Source organism: Peromyscus eremicus, chromosome 2 (assembly GCF_949786415.1).
Source record: "Peromyscus eremicus chromosome 2, PerEre_H2_v1, whole genome shotgun sequence".
Taxonomy (NCBI): Eukaryota; Metazoa; Chordata; class Mammalia; order Rodentia; family Cricetidae; genus Peromyscus; species Peromyscus eremicus.
In genome coordinates, this window is record NC_081417.1 from 16212482 (window position 1) to 16237509 (window position 25028).

The following is a 25028-nucleotide window of genomic DNA, read 5'->3' on the forward strand; positions in this document are numbered from 1 at the left end:
ATTTACATCATATTTGTGAATTTTTCTATTTGGCTTGTGTTACTGATGTCTAATTTCTTTGTATTCAGAAAAGATACCTTGAGTGAGTTTAGTTTTCTTGTATTTCTTAAAATTTATTTTGTGCTCTAGCACATCCTGCAGAATGGTAGCATGCCCTCAAAAAATGTGTAATCCGTTGTTCCCAGATTGGATACTCTGTATTAATCTATGAGGTATATTATCTAAGTCCACTATTTATATTTTGTTGATCTATCCATAAATAAAGCTGCATACTATCAATATATTATTTCCTATTCTAGTGATAATTCTGGTTTCATGAGCTGTTTGTGTATCATCTATCTATCTATCTATCTATCTATCTATCTATCTATCTATCTATCTATCTATCTATCTATCTATTTTGTATGTCTGTATCATTCATCTTTCTCTCTCTTACCTCCACACACATACATATATGCATGTGTATATTTATGCATATATATGTATATACTTTAATGTTTAGTACATATAAAATATGCCTGCTTAATCTGTAGGTGCACATGGATTCAACTAAGCTCAGAATGAAAATATATTAAAAATTGTCTCTGACCTTAACATGATGAGGGCATGTTTCTTTTCATCTTGTAAATAATACAGCATTATAGGCTTTGTACTGCATTCGGGACTATACAAAATCTAGAGATGTTTTGAGTTCCACATGTTAGCTCTGTGCTAACAGCATGTGTAGACAGCATCTGAATTCCTGGATGTGAGCATCTACCGAGTGTCCTGGCACTACCCTCTGAAGACTAGGGAACAACTACAAACATTTATAATAACTACATCCTTCTCTTGAATTGGCTTTCTTATAATTACATTATGATTTGTTCATTTGTCACAGTTTTTATAAAGTTTGTTTTTGTCAGATGTAAGCCTCGTCACTCCCGTGCTTATCCTCTGGCTGGCTCAAGTGCCTTCTCTCGCTCTCAGTTGCTCTTGCTCTTCCTCTACAATATCCTTTCTGTTTCTGTAATGACACAGCTTATGTATCATTAAGTCTAAAGTGACTCATCTTGAAGGACTTCCTTTGTGTCTCTTTGTTTCTTTATCGATGCATGTAATCCATTTACATTTAAAGTAATTGTCGATAGAACAGGAATTATGTTTGCCATTTGATTGTTTTCTATTATTTCCTCCCTTCCTGTTTCTTTGCATTTGATGATTTTTTTCATGCTATAAAGTCTTTATCTTTTTTTGTATCTACTATTTATGTTTGTCTCTGGACACCCAGAAGCTTACATGAAACATAAAAGTCTAGCTCATGGTGGTAACAACTGAAATTCATACAAAAACTGTGAAGAGTGATTTCTGTGTCATCAGGTTTTGTAGAAGTCTTCTGTGTGGTCAATTTTGGTGGCTTATGTTTAGATACAACATTAATACTGATTATGATTTTCAGACATACTTTGTATGTTATATATATATTTAAGTGCCATTGTTTAAGAAAGAATAATTAAACTGTTCTAAAATTATGACAATTTCTAGTCTATTTTTAATTAATTTCTATTATTTTGTTGCTTAACACTGAAAATTTAATGTTTATTTTTATTTTATTATCCCATTTCTCTTATGACTTAAAAAAGTATTTGAAAAGTTTTTTTTTTTCCTGAGCTGTTTTTGTTTTAAAGTAGTATTGGAAATTCCCCTTCTAGCTTTTGTTTAATTCTCAAGTATGTTTCTCATTATTCATTTTTACATGGACTTTAATATTTTGATTTTATGCTTTTATGTATAGCCCTCAAAATCCTTATTTTTGGGCAAACAAACTTACTTTATAACATTTATGGTAAATAAAAGTTCTTTATTTCTCCAGTTTCATTTTATATTTATTTAATATTAATTTTCTTCACTAGTTTGCACCCTATCTACATCTCTAAAATATTTGGATTACATCTGTTTATTCTTAAGTATTTAAAAACTTGATTTTCTTTCTCTCTCTCTTTTTTTTCTTTATTTTTTGTGATTTTTATTTATTCCCTGTTTTTATCTGTCACATTGGGTTTACTAAAATTTAAAGTTAATCAAGGTTTTTACCATATAGAATATTCTTATTTCTCATATATAATTATTTGTATGTATTAAATTTTAGTATTCTTGAAGGCAGAAGCTCTTATTTTTATTTGTATCTATTGTGATGTTCACAGAAGGTATTTAATAAAGATTTACTTATATAGCTTTAATTTTTCATTTTTGAGATTAATATAATTACAATATTTCTCCCTTCCCTTTTCTCCCTGCAAACTCTCCTGTTAAACTCTACTTTCTTTCTTTCAAATTCATAACCTCTTTTTTCATCAATTATTATTACATGCACATATGTATGTATGCACATACATATTTCTAAATATAAGCTGCTCAGTCTGTATAATGTTACTCATTCGCATTTTCAGGCCTGAGCATTGGTACTGGATAACCTGCTGGTATTCCCTTTCTTAGAGAAGAGTATCTCTCCTGTTTCCATCATTCTTTAGTATCCTGTTCTTTGTGAGGACTGACGCCTTGTGGACTCTCTTTTTCCACTTTGGCATGTTATTGTTGTTGTCCATGTCAGTTTAAATATTTTTAACTTAGAAACTTTGCTAAAGAGGTAGTTGTGTAACATTTGTGAAATTTTTGTTTTTTTCTATGCTTAGTCTTTTATTTTATTTTCCTTTAGTATCATAAATCTTAGTGATTGCTTATTTTTATGCTTTTAAAATATGTTGTGGCCTTTGCAGTGTATGATTAATGTTAATATGTTCTGCCCAGCACTGAAAATTATTTGAATTAGCTCAAAGTTTGTCCTGAGATTTACATGTTTAGGGACTAATTTTCCAGGTTGTTTGTTATAATCCAGATGTCTGTAAAATTTTGAAGAATTTCTTTTTGAAATTTTACTATTACAAGTATATTACCTTTATATTTTAGGAAGCATGTGGTATCACTTTATGTGACTTGCAATGGCTCAAGTTGTATATGCTCACAGAGCAAGGTTTCTAATTGTTTCTTATTATGCAATAATATCACCAACTTGGTTACTATTTTAAATAGACATTTTCTTATGAGTATTTATAATTTTGCTTATCTTTAAGATACCGAAATGCAAATTGTTTGCTGATGTATCCACTAGAGTTTCTGATAGATACCCCTAAGAAAGCCTGTTGAGTTTTGGTTTCATAGTGAAATTTCTGTTTGTACATGTAAAATTCTACTGTATATACAGTAAAAATTCATATGGCAGGTCATATGACAGGAAATTATGTAACAAATTGTCTTGCTCTTATATTTAGTTCTGGTAGTACAAGAAAAGATTATAAAATATTTTTGACTTTTGAATAATGGAGGAGGGATTTGAAGCAGTTGAAAATTATCCTAAAAATGTTCAAGACAAGATAAATGTCTGTACTGTTGATTAGCAAATATTATTTGTCAGTACTTTTGGCATGCTGCAAATAACTCATCTTCCAATAATTCATTTGAGTAATTAAATTTAGATTGCAAATTTTCCTTTTCAAATATTTTGACTGTTATCTCTCTTCTTTTCTATTGTATCTTAATTGGTGTGGTCTATATAAATGGACAATAAATTATATATCTTTGTAATAGAGATCAGACAGTGAATAGAACTTGGTATTCATCCCAGACAGAATTATGATTGAATGTATTTGAAAGATTAAAGCACTGAATTTACTTTTTTCTAATTAAAGGCAATTAAAGATTTGCAGACACAAATAAAAGACAATGAATTGAGGAGGAAGTGTAGGAGCGAGTCCATTTGCAGGTGAAAGGATGTGCCTTTGAAGCAGAACCAGCTGCATTTCCATCGCAAGAATAACAGTTTAGGAAGCTTTTCTGCATGTGCTTGTTTGATAGCATAATGTAGTCATAAGCAGCTTATGCAGTATTCAGAAAATACAGAGCATTAATGTTTAAAGCACCAGCAAAGGCAGAAGAGCAGGCTGCCACATGATGATAATGAACATGGCCAATATGTAGTTGAAAGAAAAACAGTTTGCTTCTAAAAAGATGACCATTTACAAAACAGTCACCAGATATTCACATGATAATGAACCTGAGCAACTGCCTCAACAAAGGGCAAAGATACAGTCTTCTTTCTGGCCAAGGGTAAAGAATTGAATAGGACAGAGCCAAAGGCAGTTGTCTTGTTCTTGTTTGTTTGTTTGTACTAAACTAGGGAATTCCTACTTAAAGCTATGTAATATTAAAAGCAAATACTACTTTAAATATGAAATAATTCCTTACAAATAAGTTTTTATATTGATTTAGAGTATCATATAAATTACTGTATCCTTTCCTAAAACAATGTGGTATGAGGAATGATTATTGATAATGAGTATAGTATTAAAATGTATGATTTTTACTAAAAATATTTTGAGTATATATATATATATATATACATATATATGTGTATATATATTTGTTTAAATATTTGTTTCCTTTAAAGGAAAGTGTTCTTAAATATATTTTAATGTTACTGAATATATAATATGAAATTTTAAATAATATTTTATTAATTCTTTGATAATTTCATACAATATATTTTGATCATAGTTACCTCCTTAAATTTTCATAGGTCTACCCTCACCTCCCTACCTACCCAACTTCCAGTTTTCTTCTGTATCCACTTCTTATTCTCTGTACATTGACCAGTTGAGTTGGGGTCTTTATGTTAATTGTCATCTACTGCAAGAAGAAGCTTCTCTGATGAAGGTTGATAGATACACTGATTTATAAGCCATTAGGAGTTGTTTTAATACTACGTCCATTTAGCAGAATAATAGTATTGGCTTCTCTTCTCCCATGGGCCTTTAACCTTTTCAACAACAGGTTTTTTGCTATATTAATAGTGCTAGATAAGATTTCTATCTAAAGGAGCTGGTTTTCGATCCTTTCAAAAATTGTGGGTGACTTCCATACATTTATGCCACCATTGTACCCAGTGGGTATATCTTTAAACATAAAAAATGAAATTATGTCATTTGTAGAAAAAGGACAGAGCTAAAGATTATTATGTTAAGCAAAATAAGTACAACTTAGACAAAGATCATATTTTTCCCAAATACAGAATCTAAATTAATCAATGCACACACATACACATCCACACACATGATTTTTTTAAATACAGTGTCATGCAGCAGACAAGATAGCTCAGTGAGAAAGATATTTACCACCTAGCAAGTGACTTGAACTTGATCCCTGGGATCAACATTGTGGAAGAAGAGAAGTGACTCCAGAGAACTGTCCTCTGACCTCCACACATGCACACCATAAATACATGAAGAAATCTTTTAAAAGAGTATCAGAATTCTATTGGAGAAATGAAGTATAAAACAATAAGAGTAGGGAAGAAAATTATGATGTGATTTTTCTTGAGTATACAGAAATAATGCAGAGAGTGTGCTAGAATGCTTATGGTGTATTGAAATATCTGTCAGTGTATCTTTGGAAAGAAGAATTTATTTTGCTTCATGGTTTCAAATGTCGTAGTCTATAGGCTTTTCATTCTAAGCCCATGATGAGCTTTTATGACAGCAGGGGCATGTGACAGAAATCAAAAGACAAAGGTCTGGGGACCAGTTCTAACCTTGGAAAGTTTGAATCCAGTGACCTAATTCCTCCAGGAATATCCAACTTCTTGAAGTGTCCATCACCTCCCAAAATTAGATGACCAGCCAAGAACCAAGCCTTCACTACACTTCATATCCAAATGGTAACAGAGCAGATGACTGAGGTCCCCAAATGGCTTCTTCTACAAACACGATAAATATGTTTATTATATATTTATGCATGATGTATATGTATATTTAACATATGAGCTGGCAACCTATACCTAAAAGAAGGAAAACTTGTGCTAACACAAAAATCAGTGTGATTATCTTCAGTTGCTGGAATATCAGGTTATTGTTCCCTATATAAAACTTAAGCAACTGTCTGAGAAATACTCTGGACATTTATTCTCATTTATTTATTGTTATAGGTGCTTGGAGATTGAATCCAGATTCCTGTGCATACTAAACAGTTTAGTAAATCACTAAAATACTTTATCCACCCCAATTGTATTATTCACATATCCAAAATCAAATGCAAGCTTAATACTTTTCATATGAAATCTAGATTAGCTAGTTTTAGTAACTAAGGACAAGTACTCTAAATACAAGGATATAGGGACTTCTGTGTGTTACAGTTTTTACAGTCATGTGGGCATATGTTTTTGTCTTGAAGCCATAAATATCTACTTTTTGTATACACATGAATATCACATCTGTAAGTACAGAATTAGGAATGGAAATGCAAGAGGATTGTTGCCTCAAGTTCAAGGCCAGCCTCATCTATATAACAAGGCAGTCAAAAAATTTAAAAAAAAAAATGCATTTGTTAAAAGTTTTCCTAGCCAGCCGGGCGGTGGTGGTGCACGCCTTTAATCCCAGCACTCGGGAGGCAGAGCCAGGCGGATCTCTGTGAGTTCGAGGCCAGCCTGGGCTACCAAGTGAGTTCCAGGAGAGGCGCAAAGCTACACAGAGAAACCCTGTCTCCAAAAACCAAAAAAAAAAAAAAAAAAAAAAAAGTTTTCCTAGCCAATAAGCCTACCCTGCACCAATTGGGAACAGGTAAGGCCCCATTGCCAGACTCAGAAGACCAGGTCCCTGGCCACTAGCCCTGGGGGCAAATCCATGCCCCTCCTCCAAGCCATTATAGCCCCATGGACCAGACAGCTGCCTCTTCCCCTGTCCCCTCATCAAGAAAACCATCACCTGCAACATCAGAAACCACCAGAAACATAAGCCCACCCTGCACTGATTGGGAACAGCTGCTCCTTGAGACAGAGCCCACTAGTGCCCATTGGACTAAGAGCTGCCCCCAGAGACACAGAATCCATCAGCACCAATTGAACCAAGAGCCCGGATTAGACCAAGAGCTCCCATTAGACCAAGAGTATCAGTCAGACCAAGAGAAGCTCCCTCAGACACAGACACCATTTGCATGGAGTTGGGGAAGAGATGTGATGTGCAAAAATACAGTCAACAACGTAAAGACCAATATGACACTATCAGAACCTAGTGGTTCTACATCAGCAAGACCTGAACATCACAACACAGAAGAAGCAGAAGAAATCAACCTTAAAAATGACTTTAAGAAGATGATAAAGGTCTTTAAAGAGGAAATGGAAAATTCCCTTAAAGAAATAGAAGAAAGGACAAACAAAAAATTAGAAGAAATCAATAAAGAAATTGAGGTAAAGACAAAAATTGGAAGAAATCAATAAATCCTTTAAAAAAAAGTCAAGAAAAAGCAATTAAACAGGTGAAGGAAAGAGTCTAAGATTTGAAAACTGAAATAGGGGCAATAAAGAAGACACAAATTGAGGGAATGCTGGAAATGGAAAATCTGAGTAAACGATCAGGAACTACAGCTGCAAGCATAACCAACAGAATGCAAGAGATGGAAAAGGGAATCTCTGGTGTTGAAGATACAATAGAGGAAATAGATTCATCAGTCAAAGAAAACACTAAAGCCAAAAAAGTCATAACAAAAAACATCCAGGAAATTTGGGACACCATGAAAGACCAAACCTAAGAGTAATAGGGATAGAAGATGGAGAAGAATACCAACTCAACGGCACAGAAAGTACATTCAATAAAATCATAGAAGAAAACTTCCCAACGTAAAGAAGGAAATGCCTATGAAGATATAAGAAGCTTAGAGAACACCAAATAGACTGGATCCCCCCCCCAAAAAAAAAAGTTCCCTTACCACATAATAATCAAATCATTAAACATACAGAATAAAGAAAAAATATTAAGAGCTACAAAGGAAAAAAGGCCAAGTAACATATAAAGGCAGACCCATCAGAATAACACTTGACTTCTCAACGAAGACTCTGAAAGCCAGAAGTTCCTGGACAGATGAAATGCAGACACAAAAAGACCATGGATGCCAACTCAGACTATTATATCCAACAAAACTCTCAATCGACATAGATGGAGTAAACAAAATATTCCATGATAAAACCAGATTTAAACAATACCTATCCACAAATCCAGCCCTACAGAAAGCACTAGAAGGAAAAATCCAACCTAAGGAAGTTAAATACCCTCACAAAAACATAGACAATAGATAATCCCACACCAACAAATACCAAAGAATCCAATTTAAAAAATGGGCTACAGAGCTAAACAGAGAATTCACAACAGAAGAATCTGAAATGGCTGAAAGACATTTAAGGAATTGCTCAACATCCTTCATCATCAGGGAAATGCAAATAATTCTGAAATACCTTCTTACACCTGTAGAATGGCTAAGATCAAAAACACTGAAGACAGCTTATGTTGGAGAGGATGTGGAGCAAGGGGAACATTCCTCCACTGTTGGTGGGAGTGCAAACTTGTACAGCCACTTTGGAAAACAGTATGACGGTTTCTCAGAAAATTGCAAATCCATCTTCCTCAAGACCCAGGTATACTACTCTTGTGCATATACCCAAGGAATGCTCAATCATATCACAAGGACACATGTTCAACTATGTTCATAGCAGCATTATTCATAATAGCCAGAACCTGGAAACAACCTAGATGCCCCTCAACTGAAGAATGGATTAAGAAAATGTGGCATTGCCGGGTGGTGGTTGTGCACACCTTTAATTCCAGCACTCAGGAGGCAGAGGCAGGCAGATCTCTGTGAGTTTGAGGCCAGCTTGGTCTACAGAGTGAGATTCAGGAGAGGCACAAAGCTGCACAGAGAAACCCTGTCTCGAAAAAAAAAAAAAGAAAAGAAAAGAAAGAAAAAGAAAAAAGAAAATGTGGCACATATACATAATGGAGTACTACTCAGGCAGATGGATGAAACTAGAAAAATACCATCTTGAGTGAGGTAATCCAGACTCAGAAGGATAAATGTGGTATGTATTCACTCATAAGTGGATACTAGATATAAAGCAAAGGATAACCAGACTGCAACCCACAGCTCCAGGGAGGCTAGCTAGCAGGGAGGACCCTAAGAAGGACACATGGATCACCCAGGGAAGGAGAAATAGATGAGATCTACATGAGCAAACTGGGGGTGAAGAGGGTTAATGGAGGGCAAGGTATGGGGGATGAGAACATAGGGGAACAGGAGGTTCAAGCTGGAACAGAGTTAGAGTGGGAGAGCAAGGAAAGAGATACCATGATAAATGAAGACATCATGGGAATAGGGAGAAACAGAGTGCTAGGGGAGTTCCCAGGAATCCACAAAGATGACCCCATCTTAGACTATTGGCAATAGTCGAGAGGGTGCCTGAACTGACCTACTCTGGTGATCAGATGGCTGAATACCCTAACTGTCATCATAGAACTCTCATCTAGTGACTGATGGAAGCAGATGCAGAGATCCACAGCTGGGTGCCAGTCCAAGCTCCAGGAGTCCAACTGATGAGAGAGAGGAGGGATTCTATGAGCAAGGGACATTGAGATGGGAAAATGTACAGAAATGACCAAGCAAACTAGTAGAAATGCATGAACTGTGGACCAATAGATGAGGAGCCCCCATGATACCAGACTAAGCCCTCTGGATAAGTGAGACAGTTGTTTAGTTTGAACTGTTTAGGGTTCCCCCAGGCAGTGGGATTGGGACCTGGCCCTGGTGCATGAGCTGGCTTTTTGGCGCCTATTGCCTCTGGTGGGACACTTTGTGCAGCCTTGGTGCAGGGAGGAGGGGCTTGGACCTGACTCAACTGAATGTATCAGGCTCTGCTGACTCCCCAGGGGAGACCTTGCCTTTGAGGAGGTGGGAATGGGGGGTGGGTTGGGGGGGAAGGCTGAGAGGGCAGGAGGAGGGAAGAGAGGGAAATCTGTGGTTGGTTTGTAAAATGAATAGAAAATCTCAATAACAAAAAAAAAAAATGAAAAAAAAAAGTTTCTCTGGCCATGATACAAAGAGAGTTTGAGTTTCAAGAACTTAGGGATGCCCTGTGAGTGCTCTCACTGTAAAATGCATTGTACAGTGTACGTTATCGCATGTCATGGACCAGAAGGGGGTGGGAAATTAATGCCAGATGTGTTGTTTGGAAATGTGCCAGATACACACTAATTTTAATAACATCCATTTTAAATACACTTCTAGAAATTTGTATCCACCTCGGTGATAATCGAGGTTTGTTCCGTAAAAGACTATATGTGGAATAGGGTTACTTAACTAATGGTTTTACGGCACCACAAGTTGAATGGCAAATTCTTACTGTCACATCGACTCTAATACCTATCTAGTTTATGTTATGATGGAGCATTATATAAAATAATGAAAATTACTTATTAATCATGTTTAAAATCATCATTCATACTTACTTTTCTCCATTTTTCCTTAAGATTCTTATAAGGCAATGAATGAGAGTGTTTTCTTTCTGCTGATATCTGTGATCTTGACATTTATTTTCGGATTTTCATTAGAATTGTGCTTGGTAGCCCTGAGCGGAGACGTTGTGTTGCCATTTACATTCTTCTCAACCGTTTATATCACAGTGAGACTAATGTAAGAATAACTTGACCATTGAGATGTGAAATCAGAAGGAACCCTTGTCAAGTTTTTTCCTCGTTTTTTTTTCAGCAAAATTAAATGTTACTAACTTAAAGTGGAACAGAGTCATGTTTTTCTGCTAATTATTTATTTAAACTTAGAACATTTGATATCTATTTTTTTACAATTGACTCTTTTCTGCATCATTAAATCCCATCAACAAATAACACTTATTAATCTTCTGCTGGTAGATGAGAGTGACTACCCTGCACCAGTGGGAAAACAGTCTCTTTTTAAGAACTAACACACAGCCCCTCAGCCAGAGAAACACTTGGATGTGTCTAATGAACTCAACTGGAGCACTTCTCCATCACTACTATCCATTTAGCTCACTTCTCTGCCATTTCTATTTCTAAAAATCTATATAAAAGTTAAAAGGTACTTTTGAATCATTAGCAGATACATTATGAAGCAGATGTATTTCACATTAATTTTTATGACATATTGTAGTTTAAATCAACTGCTTTCAGATTTATTTGTGTGACTAGGATGTGGAAATTTGGAGTGAAACATTGTATCATTTATATAAGGTAACTGTGTGGATAGGCTCTGGAAACTGACCTCTGGGAGGAAAGGGGGTAAGGTGTGAGCCAGGGAGCAGAGTGAGGATATGAACTATGCTATACTGTCCTGTTAACGGTTGCTCAGAAAAGTATGTTATACTTTTGTACTTAAAACTACAGCCACTTGTTTCTTTTAAGAGAATTTTTTTAAATATGTTTTTTTTCTTGGTAATCCTTTTGTTGTGAAATCTACTTTTTTTTTTTTCCTGAGGCTGAGCACTGCTTCGTTTATAGCTTGTCAGTGGGGTCACCAGATGGTACACCAAAACCAGAAATTTTGTGACACTAACTCAATGTTGCTTCTTTTTGGCTGTGAAATGTGGTGAAGAAGATTGAGTGTCATATCTAAATGTCACTATCCTCTGTCACATTAGTCATGTCTGTTCTGTCCTCTGGCGAAAGGAATAGAATTAGACATACTTTGTTCTAATGAATTTAGGGAGTTAAAAGCCAATTGCTTATAGATTCCTCTTTTAGTCTCAGAGAAAAATGACCAAATATTTCTTAATCATTTGAATAGTTAATGTATCCACAATATTATAAATGTAACGGGAGTTATTTTTATTTGCTAAAGCAATTTATTTAATAATTGATTATATATGATTTTATGATTATATATAATCATATAATTATATATATTCATTTGTTAGTGCCTTTATTTCAAAGGACACACTTACTGTGAATATATTATTCTCTAAAAAATAAAAGTTATAATTTTGTTTTGACATCCTGTACATCAAATCAAGATGTCTGTCAGACTCTTCTTCTGAAGTCAAAGGGTATCAGTCTTTGAGTGACATTTATGGTAGTCTCACCTGTGGGTATCCACACAGTTCTCTGTCCACGTTTTACTTTTTGTAAACATTCTTTGACATTTTATAGGTGATTGTGAAATTTGAATTATACAAAAACATAACTCATTGTCTGAAATTGTTTCTTTCTAGGTAAACAGGATTATAAAAAAACCAAACCTATTTTACGAGCAACCAAATTAAAAGCAGAAGCAAAGAAAACAGCACTAGGCATGAAGGTATACTTCCGTTTGATCAGGTTATAATGTGATGTATTATGTATGTCAGTTCATTTTACACAACTGAATTGTGTAACTGTTGAATTCTGAACATCTTAAGCTAGTTCAGTCTCAATAATGTATCAAAAGTAGGGTTTTTGTAAAAATAATTTACTTATTGGAAAACATCATTTCTATCTTGAAATTTTGAGGACTGAAAAGAAAAGTTACAATTAAAGTATATAGTATATACAGTACACAGAAAACAATTTTCTTCTAAAACTACTGTTCTAGCTATTATAACTATTGTTCAAACATTTCAACCATGTATGTGGGTTAGTCAGATCCTTTGACTCATTGAATTTCACGATATAGTTGTATATATAGTTGTAATACAACTGTCTTTTTGTTGTCTCTAGAAGTCTGTATAATGAAATTCTAATGATATCCTCAGACTTGTCCTTTAGGCCACCCAGTGTTCATCTGCTTCGGAGAGAGAAGTGCCACGGAGAATGATGGCAATGGATAGTCGTCCAGTGTGCTAACAAAACCAAAACGATTTTATTGGTGTTCATGTCAGATGTTCACCAAATATTTAGAATGAAGTAAACTAGGTAGGATAATCCATTTAGAACTAATACTATCGAATGTGTAAATTAAAAATGACCAATACAAATATTTTATGTAAATATTAAACTGCTAAAAGAAGATTTGGGTTTCATCTGGCAGATAAAAAATCAATTTTTCTAAGTTATAGCTTATAACAAATGCCAAGGTATTAGCAGCAAGCTGTAACAGCTGTTGAACTGCCAGATGATGTATTTGGTTATCTTCCAGAACTTGCTATTATGATCATGAACACTGCCTGCCTTTTGCCTCTGATTGCTGATTTTGATCAAGCTTTACTGTGTGGTGTGCTGTTTTCACAACACAGTCTCCTCAGTTAGTGTTTCTGGCAGGTTTTAATGTAAAAAAAAAGTTTTTTTTTTATTTGAAAGAGTGATTTATCTTTTTAGTTTTTTATACTTCACATGCAATTGCATTCATGTAATTCATGTAAAAGACATTATATGACATGGGGTTTTTAAAAAGCAATGCTTAGCTTTCATTTTCTGTTTGGCCACATGGTGATTGACTCTTATCATAGGAACAATTTTAATATTGTCCTCCAAGGAAACAGTTAATATTTGCTTTTATGTTTCACAACATACTAGGGATTTATAAAGGAAATATTAGTGTAACAAAGTATATTTCTAGCATAGTTTAATGAATAGTTATATATTAAGATTATTGAAATAATGCAGCCTTTCATATATTTATATACTACATTTTTATGCATACCCCTTATTTAATTTGCTATTACAATTTTGGTTTTGCTTTGAGGAAATAACTGTGTTCTGATTATAAGTTAAAGTAGTGTACAGTGCTATTAGCTAATATCTGTTTTAAAAACTGTGAAGAATTACTTTTTCTTAGCTTTCTTTTACCATAAAAGTATACACTGAAAAGTGTCTAACATTAGAGTATAGACCTATTTTAATAATCTAGCATATCATTCTGATTGGTGAGCCTTGAGAAACAAAGACTTTAACTACTATTTTCTTTTCATAAAACTGTGTGTTCAGAGGCCATTACCATTATATGAAACTTTTAAGAATGAGAACCATGAAGGTGTCTTACATTTCAAATCTAGCATACTAATTAGTTTGCCCTGTCAGACTTTGATTGCCTTGTCATTTTGCCATAGGATTTTAAATAACAGAGTTTCCTTCAGCAATTGTCTTTTAATGCTTTTTAATTTCCCTGGTGAGTGATTTTATCCATATTGATAATGTCAGAGAAGCAACTGAGAACTAATGAACATCAAACATGTTTGACTCTTATCTATTTGATACAGGATGACCATAATGTCATATTATGTTACTACTCTACTACTTTTGAGTGAGTCAAAGTTATACTCTTCAAATAATATTCAAATAATATGAATCTACAGGAAATATGAACAGGTGCATGGAAGATAAAAAGACACCAATGACCACAAAACTGAATATGTCATGAAAGGCCTGAGATCACATCCTTGTGAACCTCACTGTTGGCATGAATGATCTGACTAAATCTAAGAAGCTGTATTTGTAGTTGGAGACTATGTCCTTCACCTCAGAGCTGTCAGCAGATCTAAAGAGTAGACAGGATTGAACTTACCACATCTAAGGCGTCTGTGACTATTAAGTGATAGGGAAAACCCAAAATCAGCTGTGGCTAGTTTGTATAAATTTGACCCATGAATATTTGTCAAGGCCTTCCTTACTTTGACTGTCCTTGCATTGTGTAGCCATTATGATACAAAGTGCTCTTGGATTTGCTGTGGGGTTAGCATTACAAGCATTAGTGATTTAAATCCCTTAAAACATCACATACTTTTAATATGCTTACTATGAAAGTTATATTGGTATTACTTGATCCAATTTTACTTACAAATCTCTATAAGCTATTGCAATATTATAGAACCTCTAAAGAGATGAGTAAAATGTGATTGTCTTGTAAAGAGTGTACTGGAAATCACCCCCAGATTGAATTACCATATTAAACCAAGTGCAATGAGCCTTGAGATGACCAGTTGAGAAGTAGGCATTTGCCATTTAAGGCTTCTGGCACCTTGTTCTAAACATACAGTTGAGTTATAGAGAATGTTTTGGAGGAACGATGAATGGTTTCGGCTTAAAAATAAAATTAGTTTATTTTTCTTTTTTGGAAAATAATTTTTATACTATATATTCTGATTATGGTTTTCCCTCCCCCAACTCCTCCAAGAACCTCTCCCACCTTCCCTCCCATCCAAATCCACACCCTTTCTGTCTCTCTCTAGAAACCCAACAGGCTTCTAAAGAATAATAATAAAATAAAATAAGATAAACAAAACCAAACAAACAAACTGGAATAAGACAAAACAAACAAGTAGAAGAAAAAGAGTCAAAGAAAAAGCATGCGAAACACATACAGACGCAGAGACACAATTTGTTGTACATATCACTAAAATTCTCACAGAATACAGATACCTGTGCTCCCTGACATGTAGAAGGAAACAAATGTACATTTGCTTATTTTAAAGGTCTATTAGAAAAACATAGTCATCACAAAGAATAAGAATAGAAAACTTAGCTTCTCCACATCAATAAAATATTCAGTGTCAAGCTGATCCTGCCAGCATCCCTTTGGGATGAACAGCTTGAAATGTTGTTTGTTCTTTTTGTTATTTCTGGTTTAAATCTGAACAGCAGCCAAATCATGGAAAGGGCGTCATATGCCTACAGGTGTCTAAGGTTATGGGCACAGCCTCCGGCACCCTGAAGCTTAATTTCAAGATTTGATCATGGCATGAAACTTCAAAACAGTCATCTTCCACGGTGTTTGCCTCCACCAAAAGGCATTGTGAAGAAAAGTGTTTGTGACATCGCTTTCAGTGATTTGAAGTCATTTGCATGCCACACACTGACCAGACAGCATTGAAGTACAGGGGGGTTTCTATGCAAAATCTCGACTTTCTACCCTTAACATTCTTCTCAATACCTCTGAATATCCTGAATGCATTTAATGAGGGAATGACAGGTCATCGTAAGGTAGTGAATGGAAAAACAGCAATTAAGAGTGGTTATCAGTAAGATGAGAAACAGCCTTGAACCAGAATACAAATTTCATTCTCTCATTGAGCTTCTGGAAGTGATGGCTGCTGTTGATCAGTTGTGTTGTCCACTCTACAAAGCAGATGGAGTTGGTGGTTGTGTCGCTTGTTTATTACATCCTCTTAAAATTAGTAGCCGTTTAACCAGATGGGCCTGGGAGCACAGCTGTGGCTGGGAGAAAATAAATGAAACCTGTCTGATGCTGCCATGCCCTTTGGAGATGCCAAAGTGTTCCAGCTGTAACAAAGAAAATTTCACTTTCACTTGACATTACATTGATATATTAGATTTTAAAAATCAAATCCCACAAAAATTATTGACACAGTTTTCACCCTGTAGTTTCTATCAATATTTATTTTCATAGTTTGGATATCTAAATAAATGTAATCAAGAAACTGCAAATCTGTACATAATGTGTTTGTATTTTCAACATTCACCTAAAATTTCATGTTGATTATATATCAAATTCATTTTAATTTTTTAAAAGTTTAATAGGTGGCACATGTTGAATTATTTATTTTACATTCATATGAAATGTGAAATATATTCATACAAATGCAAATGAATTGCTTCCCCGTGAAACAATGCCAGGTAAGGGATATAATACAACAGTGAAATCAGCAGGGTATTTTAGAGCATTTTGGATCCTGAACTGGACTCTGTTCTTTTGTCAGTGCAGTAAAATAGCATATTAATATTGAGAAAGATATTTTGCAACACAGACACACACTGATATTTTTGAAGGAAAATGTAGTTTTATCATATGTTAAATTTTACCCGTTACTTAATATAAATGATTGATATAATCAACGTCAAAATACCAAAGGTAGAATATAATCCCTGTCTTCAGAGCTAAGAGGAGTTACACTAGCTTATACCTTATGAACTCAGAGTTCACTTTTGTACCCCACTGTGTCAATTACTGAGTTTAGAGTTATAAACAGTGGAATGCATAGCCAGGCATGTTGGCACAAACCTGTAATCCCAGCACTCTGGCTGGAGACTAAGGTGGGAAGTGAGGGAGCTGGAAGCCAGGCTCAGCCATATAACACGTTAGAGGCCAACTTGACTCAAAACGGAGGAGACAGAAGGAAACAGAGAAAAGAAAAAGGAAACCAAGCTCAATAACAATTAGTGGAAAAGGGGCCATGAATTGGAAGGAGAACAGGGAGAGACATATGGGAAGGTTTGGGAGCGGGAAGGAAAGGGCGACGTTTGGTAATTCTATTATAATCTCAATAAAATGAGTGTGAAGCTTATGTTTGTATAGGATCTATTTCCTGGAATCAATTATCAGGGCATTTCTTCCCAATAGGAAATAGAGTGATAATTTGTAAAAATATCTTCTGATAAATCCTATCACTAATAGATAATATAATATTTAAAAAAATAGTTACATGAGGTCAATTAGAGACCAGTTCAAATATATAAGCACAAACTACATTGATTGCACTTAAATTTTTGATGACAAAGTTAAGAAATATATTAAAACAATAAATTTAAATTTTACCAACAGAAAAATCTTAATAGAAATGCCTCACCTACTTATGTACTTGCTCTTGCAATATGTATTGTCTTATGAAAAATAGATTACTTATTAATAATAATTGAGTTGACATTATTTATCCTGCACCATGGAGTGATATTGTTAGTGTATATGATAAAGCTAGTCTCTCTTCGTCAGCTCAAGTCTACTGTTTTCTCCTCCCCAGGAAGTCGGCCTCATGCTTGCAGCTATCCTGGCCCTCCTACTGGCTTTCTATGCTTTCTTTTATCTCCGGCTGTCCACAAATATTGACTCTGATCTGGACCCAGATGAAGATTAGCTGAACAGCAATCAATAAAGAAAAGGAAATAATTCTGATAAGAGCATCCTTGGGGACAAATACTTTGCCAGTTTCCCAAACTAGAACATTTTGAATATTTTCTTCTTGGTACTGTCAGTTTGCAGAAATATCTTTGTACCTAGCGGCATAAGATATCTGGAGAACTTATCAAGCAATCTAGAGTCACGCATGCTACTCAATACTTTGTAAATCTTTCTGCTCTGGCAGATCCTCTATTCATGATATAGTTGGATAACACGGTTTTCAAATGTCTTCCCAATTTACATGTATAACTCAACCAGTTACACATAACTAAATCTGTTTTATCCTATGTATATTGTAAGAAAAGTATCCATTGTCATTTGTAGAAGCATACTCAAAATTATATTCAGAACCTAAGAATGAACAGAAAGTAATGGGAAATTTTTAGTTTACAAAGAAGCGTGCTTTCTCTGCAGACATATTTGATATCATTAGGGAGACTATCTGCACATACATCCACAGGAATCTTTTCCTTCCTTGCCAACTGTGAGTGCACATGCGCTGCCTCACAAATGGCACCTGGATGACAGAAGCTCAAAGAGTCACATATGTCCCTAAAATCGACTTCCTTTCCTCTTGGGCTGCCTGAACTGGTGTAAATAGAAAGTTCAGTTGATCTTGATTTTAATTAACTTATTACTCCATTAATGTAACACTGGAATTCTATATTAATTATGTTGTTCTGGCTGCCTGCAGTATTAGTTTGCCCCTCTTGTTAAGGAGCTATGTAACAATCTGCTATTTAATTGCGCAGGGTTTTTCACACTGCAGAATTAGCAGGGGTGTACCTACACTGAATCATTTTATTGGGTTGTCTCTTAAATCTAAGCATTTTAAAGGAATTTTTTTAAACTTACATTTTGTCTCTTTAGAATTAATTTCCACGCTGTAAAGAAAAATAAATAATAGAAAAATATATATCACATGTTACTTTCATCTGTACTTTTCTGTAAAATTTGTCAATATATTTGGTGTTATAGCATAAAGACTATTCAATACTTTATTGGCAATCAGAGTTTTAATAGAATTCTAAAACACATGAACACATAAAGCTTAGAAAGTTCTGTGGTATATACACACACACATATATATCCACAGAATTGATATTCACTCCTATCTGATATAAACATGTATAGAAAGTGGCTATCTTGAAATATATGCAGCGTTTTGGGGTGTATATTGACTTTCTGAAAAACAAATACAATTCTAAGAACATTTTCTTACTTGCCAAGAGACAGAAGCTCTAATAAATACTCTAGGAGTTCATCTGGCTTTATAGCATAGTTTCTAAAGAAAAGATATTCTTTCGTACTTTTGAGTATGTCAGTGTAGCATTTGTTCTGTCGAATCTTTGAAGTAGCGTAATTCATTTCATCGGTGTGAACAGCCAAAGGTTCCAGGATCCTCACAGATTATTTATGCCAAACATCTGAGGGCAATATGTAGCCAGTGTTCTTTGCTGGATCCTTCCTCTTGAATTCCCAGACTCAAGAGACAGAGGAAGAGTTTTGTATACTCACCACAGAGGACCCATCCAAGTGGCATTTGTAGGAAAGGTTGCAGCATTTTATGCCATGTGGTATATCTGTTCGCGAAGTGGGAGGCAAGGGAATATCCAAGCTGGCATTTTGGATTTGATGGGCCTTTTACTTTCCTGAGTGACATGCCACATGTCAAGAAATACTGCTTTCTTCCAGTCTCATCACATTTACGTGAGCAATTTTCATTTAGTTATTTCCCTCCCATATGGTGTTAAAAACAGTCACATCCAATAAAGCTTATTTCTGGTTTTCAGTGTAATTGAATTGAGAGAATATGTAATAATTGCTTATCAGGTACCTATCCAGGTTAGATGGTAGCACAGTTCACAGTATTCAAAATAGATGTGCACCTCCTGGAAATGTTTGACAAGTGGCTGTTCTGAGAAAAACTTCCCCATTCTGTTCTATTCATGAGATGTGCTTTGGAGAGAAAATGTTGTTTCTGTAATAATAAATATCAGTTGAAATGTACTGTAATAATAAGCAAGTTTCACCACCTGAATTTCTGCCTGTCCCACATCCGTTTGTGTAGCTGGTTGATTATGACATTCCCAGAAAACAAATCCCAGGCTAAAAGCTTTGATTTCAGTAAATAGCAGGTAAGCAAGATGATAATATTTTTACATAATACTATTTTATATAATAAAATGCAAATTTCTTGAACTCACATTAACAGGAAACAGCCAATCTCATGAACAAAGACACCAGGCTGAATGTCTAGTTTGAATATTTCGAGACAGAAAGATGTTAGCTCCCTACTGTTTCCAAGGACTACACTTTTGACTAGTGGTTAGTATTTGTTGTCAATGTGGGATTAGAATCAGGTTAGACATGGCTCTTTTCCACACAATAACTTACTCTGCTCAGAGTGATGGATGACAAAATCAGAAAACATTATAGTGACTTTTAAAGAACTTTGGAATCCTTTAATGTGTGATGTGACATAGATTTCCAACCAAGGCCAGAGAGCTAAGGTATAACCTGTGGAGAGTTGCAAATGAGGTGCAAAGGTTATCATTTCCAATGAAAGTTTAGATAAAAATCATTTAAATTTATTTGAGGAGAAATATTGTAAAAATATAACATCATTTAATATTTCTTTCTAAAAAAAACCAAAAACCTATTTTTAGTGCAAATATAGGGTGGCCTATTTTACAAGTATAAAATATAAAGTGTTTATGAAGAAGAACTTCTTCATAAACAGTGATGACATACTTTAACTTCAACCAATGATGGTAAGATCCTGAGAATATGAGTTTTCTTATTTCTGTCATTCCAGTGTGTGGTCATCTACCCATGAATTTAAATGCATGTAAGAATTTGGTTTAGTGCATTTTAGTTGCCTCAGAGTGATTTTTTTTTTATATAGTAGATGCTAAAAATTTTTTTTGAATTTAATAAATATATCTAAGCCAATATTAATCAGCCCAGAATTTAGCATTTATGGTTGACTGGTGTATTGGAAGATTATATATAATATATATTAATATATATTAGATATTATATATAATTAATTTCTTGCAGAATCAAACAACTAATACAAAGTCAATATGAAATAGGAACATCAGTCTTTTTTAGGAAATCAATGCATATTTATTTAAAAACATTCTTAGCATTTCACGTCAACTTACCATACGTATTCATTTCAGATGAAAATAAAATTAAACTTTTATTATAATGTTTATGTGAATACTAAAGCACTCAGTTTTTATGCTCTAAAAGTATATAGTCAATAATAATCATTGGAGTGAATTGTACATTAGATAGGCTTCATGAATAAATGCTTAGAAATTAACCATATTTCTATTTTAATGTACTACATCTGTAACACACTTCTGATCCAGAGACTACCAAAGCTGATTCTTTATTCTCGCTCTTAGCAACAGTGACACTTCTTTACACTTACCTGAGGCTTCTCTTGCGGGGGGGACCTTCCTACTTCTCCTCTAGTAGCATTGCAGCCTGTTATTAGCACTACGTCAATGTAGCCTGGATAGAATGATGTTAGCTAGGTGGTGTCCCACTGACACCGTATCTAGAATCACTACACTCTTCAGTAAAAACAGAGTTGTAGCAGATGAGTCCGACAATTACAGAAACATTCTCACCATTTTCTTCAGTTGTAATAGCATAGATAAGTACAAAGAGAGTTGAAGAGTCATGTGAAGAAGTGTACCACTCTGGAACAGTCATAGCGGAGCAGACTCTTTGAAAACAATTGAACTGCATCCCCATTCTGCATAGTAATGCCTTGTTACACAATTTTTGTATCCTTAGCAACAGATATGGGATGCTTATTTCGAGAAAAATAAGTTACTTTACATGCCAGAAGATTTTTGATGACAGTGCCCCCTCCTATTTTTCATTTTTTTAAACAACAACCAAATTGGTGGGGAGGCAGCCAAAATTTGAGGTACCAATGTTTCTCGAACAGATGTCGCACCATTATTTTTTAGCTCGTTTGGATGAATAAACATGTGAAACTGTGAAGTATTACATTTTAGATTTTTTCATTAAAAAAAGAGACAATCTGTTTACTGTCCTAATTGAGACAACAATCCTCGTGGTTGCCAGTTTTGGCAGTCATAACAATGAACTATAAATATTTGGACCAATCAAGTAAATGGTGAGTATAAAGGCTATAGCATGTGTAAAGTTCTATTTTCATGGGCACCCATCTTAGTATGACTTTTATTTTTTTTTAACTTCATTAAATAAAATTGTTTGTGTGGAGCTAAAGTTTTCTGGTACAGCTAAAAGAAGTGGATTTCAAGATCTAATTTCGTCCTAGTATGCCAACCTCTTCAATGTACAGCTGTCCATCTGCTGCTAAGAACTTGTGTCTGCAGTTGCTCTGCTGAAGGCAGAGGGCAGCTTCACAGTGGCCCTTCCTGAGTAATGTGTCTGATGATAGCATCAAACTCAAATGGTATTTTTCCTTAATTTTCTCAGATTTATAAAAAGAACACACACATTTTAAGTCTGAAGTTACAGCAATTGGTTTTATAGTTAAGTAAGGCTTTAGAGATAGAAAGTGTTGTCTATAATTTTTGCTATAATGACTTAAAAAAAGGAAACCATAACTCTCACTATTCCCATGATGCTTTACTTGAAACACCAAAGGAGGAAAATTAGTGGACTGGACAGCTACCTATGGTAGTGGTGCAATCATCTGTGATCCGAAGAGAGTTCTTCAAGGGACTCTTGAGTTCTCTATCTTCCTCCTCTGACTGCCCACCTTCAACTCTGTTTCCTTCTTTCTTCATTTGAATAGTTGCTAACATCCTTTGGAGTGTTTCTTGCTTGTTTTGTTTGACCTTCACTTATACATAAATAGTGTGCCTTTCTTATAAGAATGTTGCCTTTTTGTTTGATTGGTTAGTTGATTATTTAATTGACTGCATATTACCAAGGCACCATTTCTGCAGCTGATATAATTCAGTATTATTTCTTAGTAGCATCTAATACCAAATCAATACTCAAATGTTCCTAATTGTCTCCCAAGTTATCTACTTTTAACGGACACTGAATCAGGTCTATAGTACTCTTGATTACTTTTTAAATTTCTTAGATAGCAAATAGTTTTGTTGTCATTGTTTTTGTCTTTGTTTTTTTTTTTTTTTTTTTTCCATTGACTTACAGATTCTAGTGATATCCATTATCACTGATTTGGGGTTTGTCATTGTTATTCATTTCACTTTTCCATTTTTGATATTTTTATGAAATGTGATGGTTACATATTACATCTAAGCCAAGAGTATTCATAATACTTCATGAGGAATGTATCTCATTATCTCACTTGATTAACTATGATTTATCAATGGGCTCATATGCTACCATTGTGATTCCTTATGAAATAAAGCTTTCAAATAGTATTTTGTCTGTATCTCTTAGTATACATTCAAATTCTTTATTAGATACCTTATCTCTTTAGATACTGCAAGATGCAATTTTCTGTCATTCCTTTGGCCTTTTCTTAAGTGGAATTATTTAATCATCATCATCATCACCATTTTTATTATTGTTGTTGAGACTCTATGTATCTATATGGGATAGAATATAATACTTTGATGTAAATAAATAATTTGTAATGAACAAATTGATTTAAAAGCAGGTTTATCTCCTTAATTGTGTCTATGTGTAGGTAAGTTTTATAGTTTTAGGGTTTCTTTTTTTAAATATAGCATTACAACCAATACACTATTGTGCTATCAAAAATCAGAACTAATTCTTCTGTGCTTTGGTGTTTTGTATGTGATTTCCTTCTGTTCTCCCTACTTTCTGTCTTTCACAATGTGTAAGGAATACTGTTCCATTTTCTCATGTAAAATTACCTGTGTTTAATTATAATTAAAATATGTAGCCATTCTAACCTATAGCTCATCTAGGAAGGAAGAGATAAAGACATAAATCTTTCCCATTGTCAATGTCATAGCTGTGTGTTAGCATTCTCTAAAGGTTGGGCAGTGCAGATTTACTATTGCTGTTGCTGTCATTTGTTATTATCATTGTAAGTTATAGATTTTATATATTTGACCTATTTTAGCCTATTGCAATTATCTTTTTATTACCAAAATGAAAAATCTATCATGATGTACATTAGAAGTATTTTTATTAAAATAATGGATTATGTTCCTCTGCATTACTTGACACTTTCTGAAAAGGAAGCCCAATGTAATAAGAATGTATGTATGTATCTATGTGTGTATGTATGCATGTATGGTATATATTTGTTTATTTGAGATGGACTAGTGTATCCCAGGAGGGCCTACAATTCACTATGTCTCTCAGCATGATTTTAAGTTTCTGATTCTACTACCTTCACCTCCAGAGTACAGGGATCACAGACATGCATCACTATGTTCAATTTAAGATTTTTAATCTAGCAAAATATTGAATATTATATATTATATATATGTCACTTTAGAACAAATATATGATAATTAATAGCTTCTTTGATCTACATGTATATGAAAATAATTCAAAAGTTAGTAAATATAATCTGAGATGTATCTTTCCTAATGTCAGTTTAAATTATGGCACACACACAAAATTAGGAAGTATGATGAGTTTTCACTAAAAAACAAAAACAACCAAAAATCTCTACAAAAGAGCATATGGAAGCTTTAATACAAAATAAACCCCCAGTCATCCTGGATGGAATGATTCAGTTATGCTAATATAAATATTCTTTTAATTTGAATACAGAGAAAGTTAATATATAAACTGTTAATATGTTATATAACATTATTTTAAAATATAGCATATAGTCATAATTAGGAAAAGCTAAACCATCAGGAGAAAAGATGCTTTATGTACTATGAGATCTAAACATAGATGTTTTTAAATGAACTATATATAATGATGAAAAGTTAGTCATTAAATGTTTTTTTTAATTGAGTATCCTTTACAAATTAAAATATACCTGTATACCATGACTTATAACTAGATTAATTTCTGATGAAATTTACAGTCTCTCTGAAAAAAATGAAATCATGTAAGTTATGAGGAGAAATAATAGACATTTTTAGAATCTTTTAGTGGAAAATTATTTCAGGACATTCATTTATGACTTAAAAATCATAAAGTCAATACTCTTAGATAAACACACATTAAACGCAGTCTAACATTGGAACCTTGAACTTAATTAAGGATCTGAAGAAAGAATGTCTTTCACACACTGCTTGAGAGTGATAATTGTGCATGTTTTCTGGAAAGCTCTTTTAAAGTGTACCTTCAAGCTCTAAATGCTGTCCGTACTTTATACATACAAGATGATG

The 25028-nt window shown here is 34.0% G+C and overlaps 1 protein-coding gene across 2 annotated transcripts in view; it reads left to right on the top strand.

Moving 5' to 3' along the window:
* Positions 1-19507, top strand: part of Triqk (triple QxxK/R motif containing) — a 69469-nt gene extending 49962 nt beyond the window's left edge. For both annotated transcript variants that reach the window (XM_059253878.1, XM_059253879.1), the window contains exons 3-4: positions 12095-12180; positions 17552-19507. In XM_059253878.1, the coding sequence (XP_059109861.1) occupies positions 12095-12180; positions 17552-17665 (200 nt within the window). In that variant the 3' untranslated portion in view covers positions 17666-19507. The remainder of the gene's footprint in view (positions 1-12094; positions 12181-17551) is intronic.
* Positions 19508-25028: the final 5521 nt, after the last annotated feature.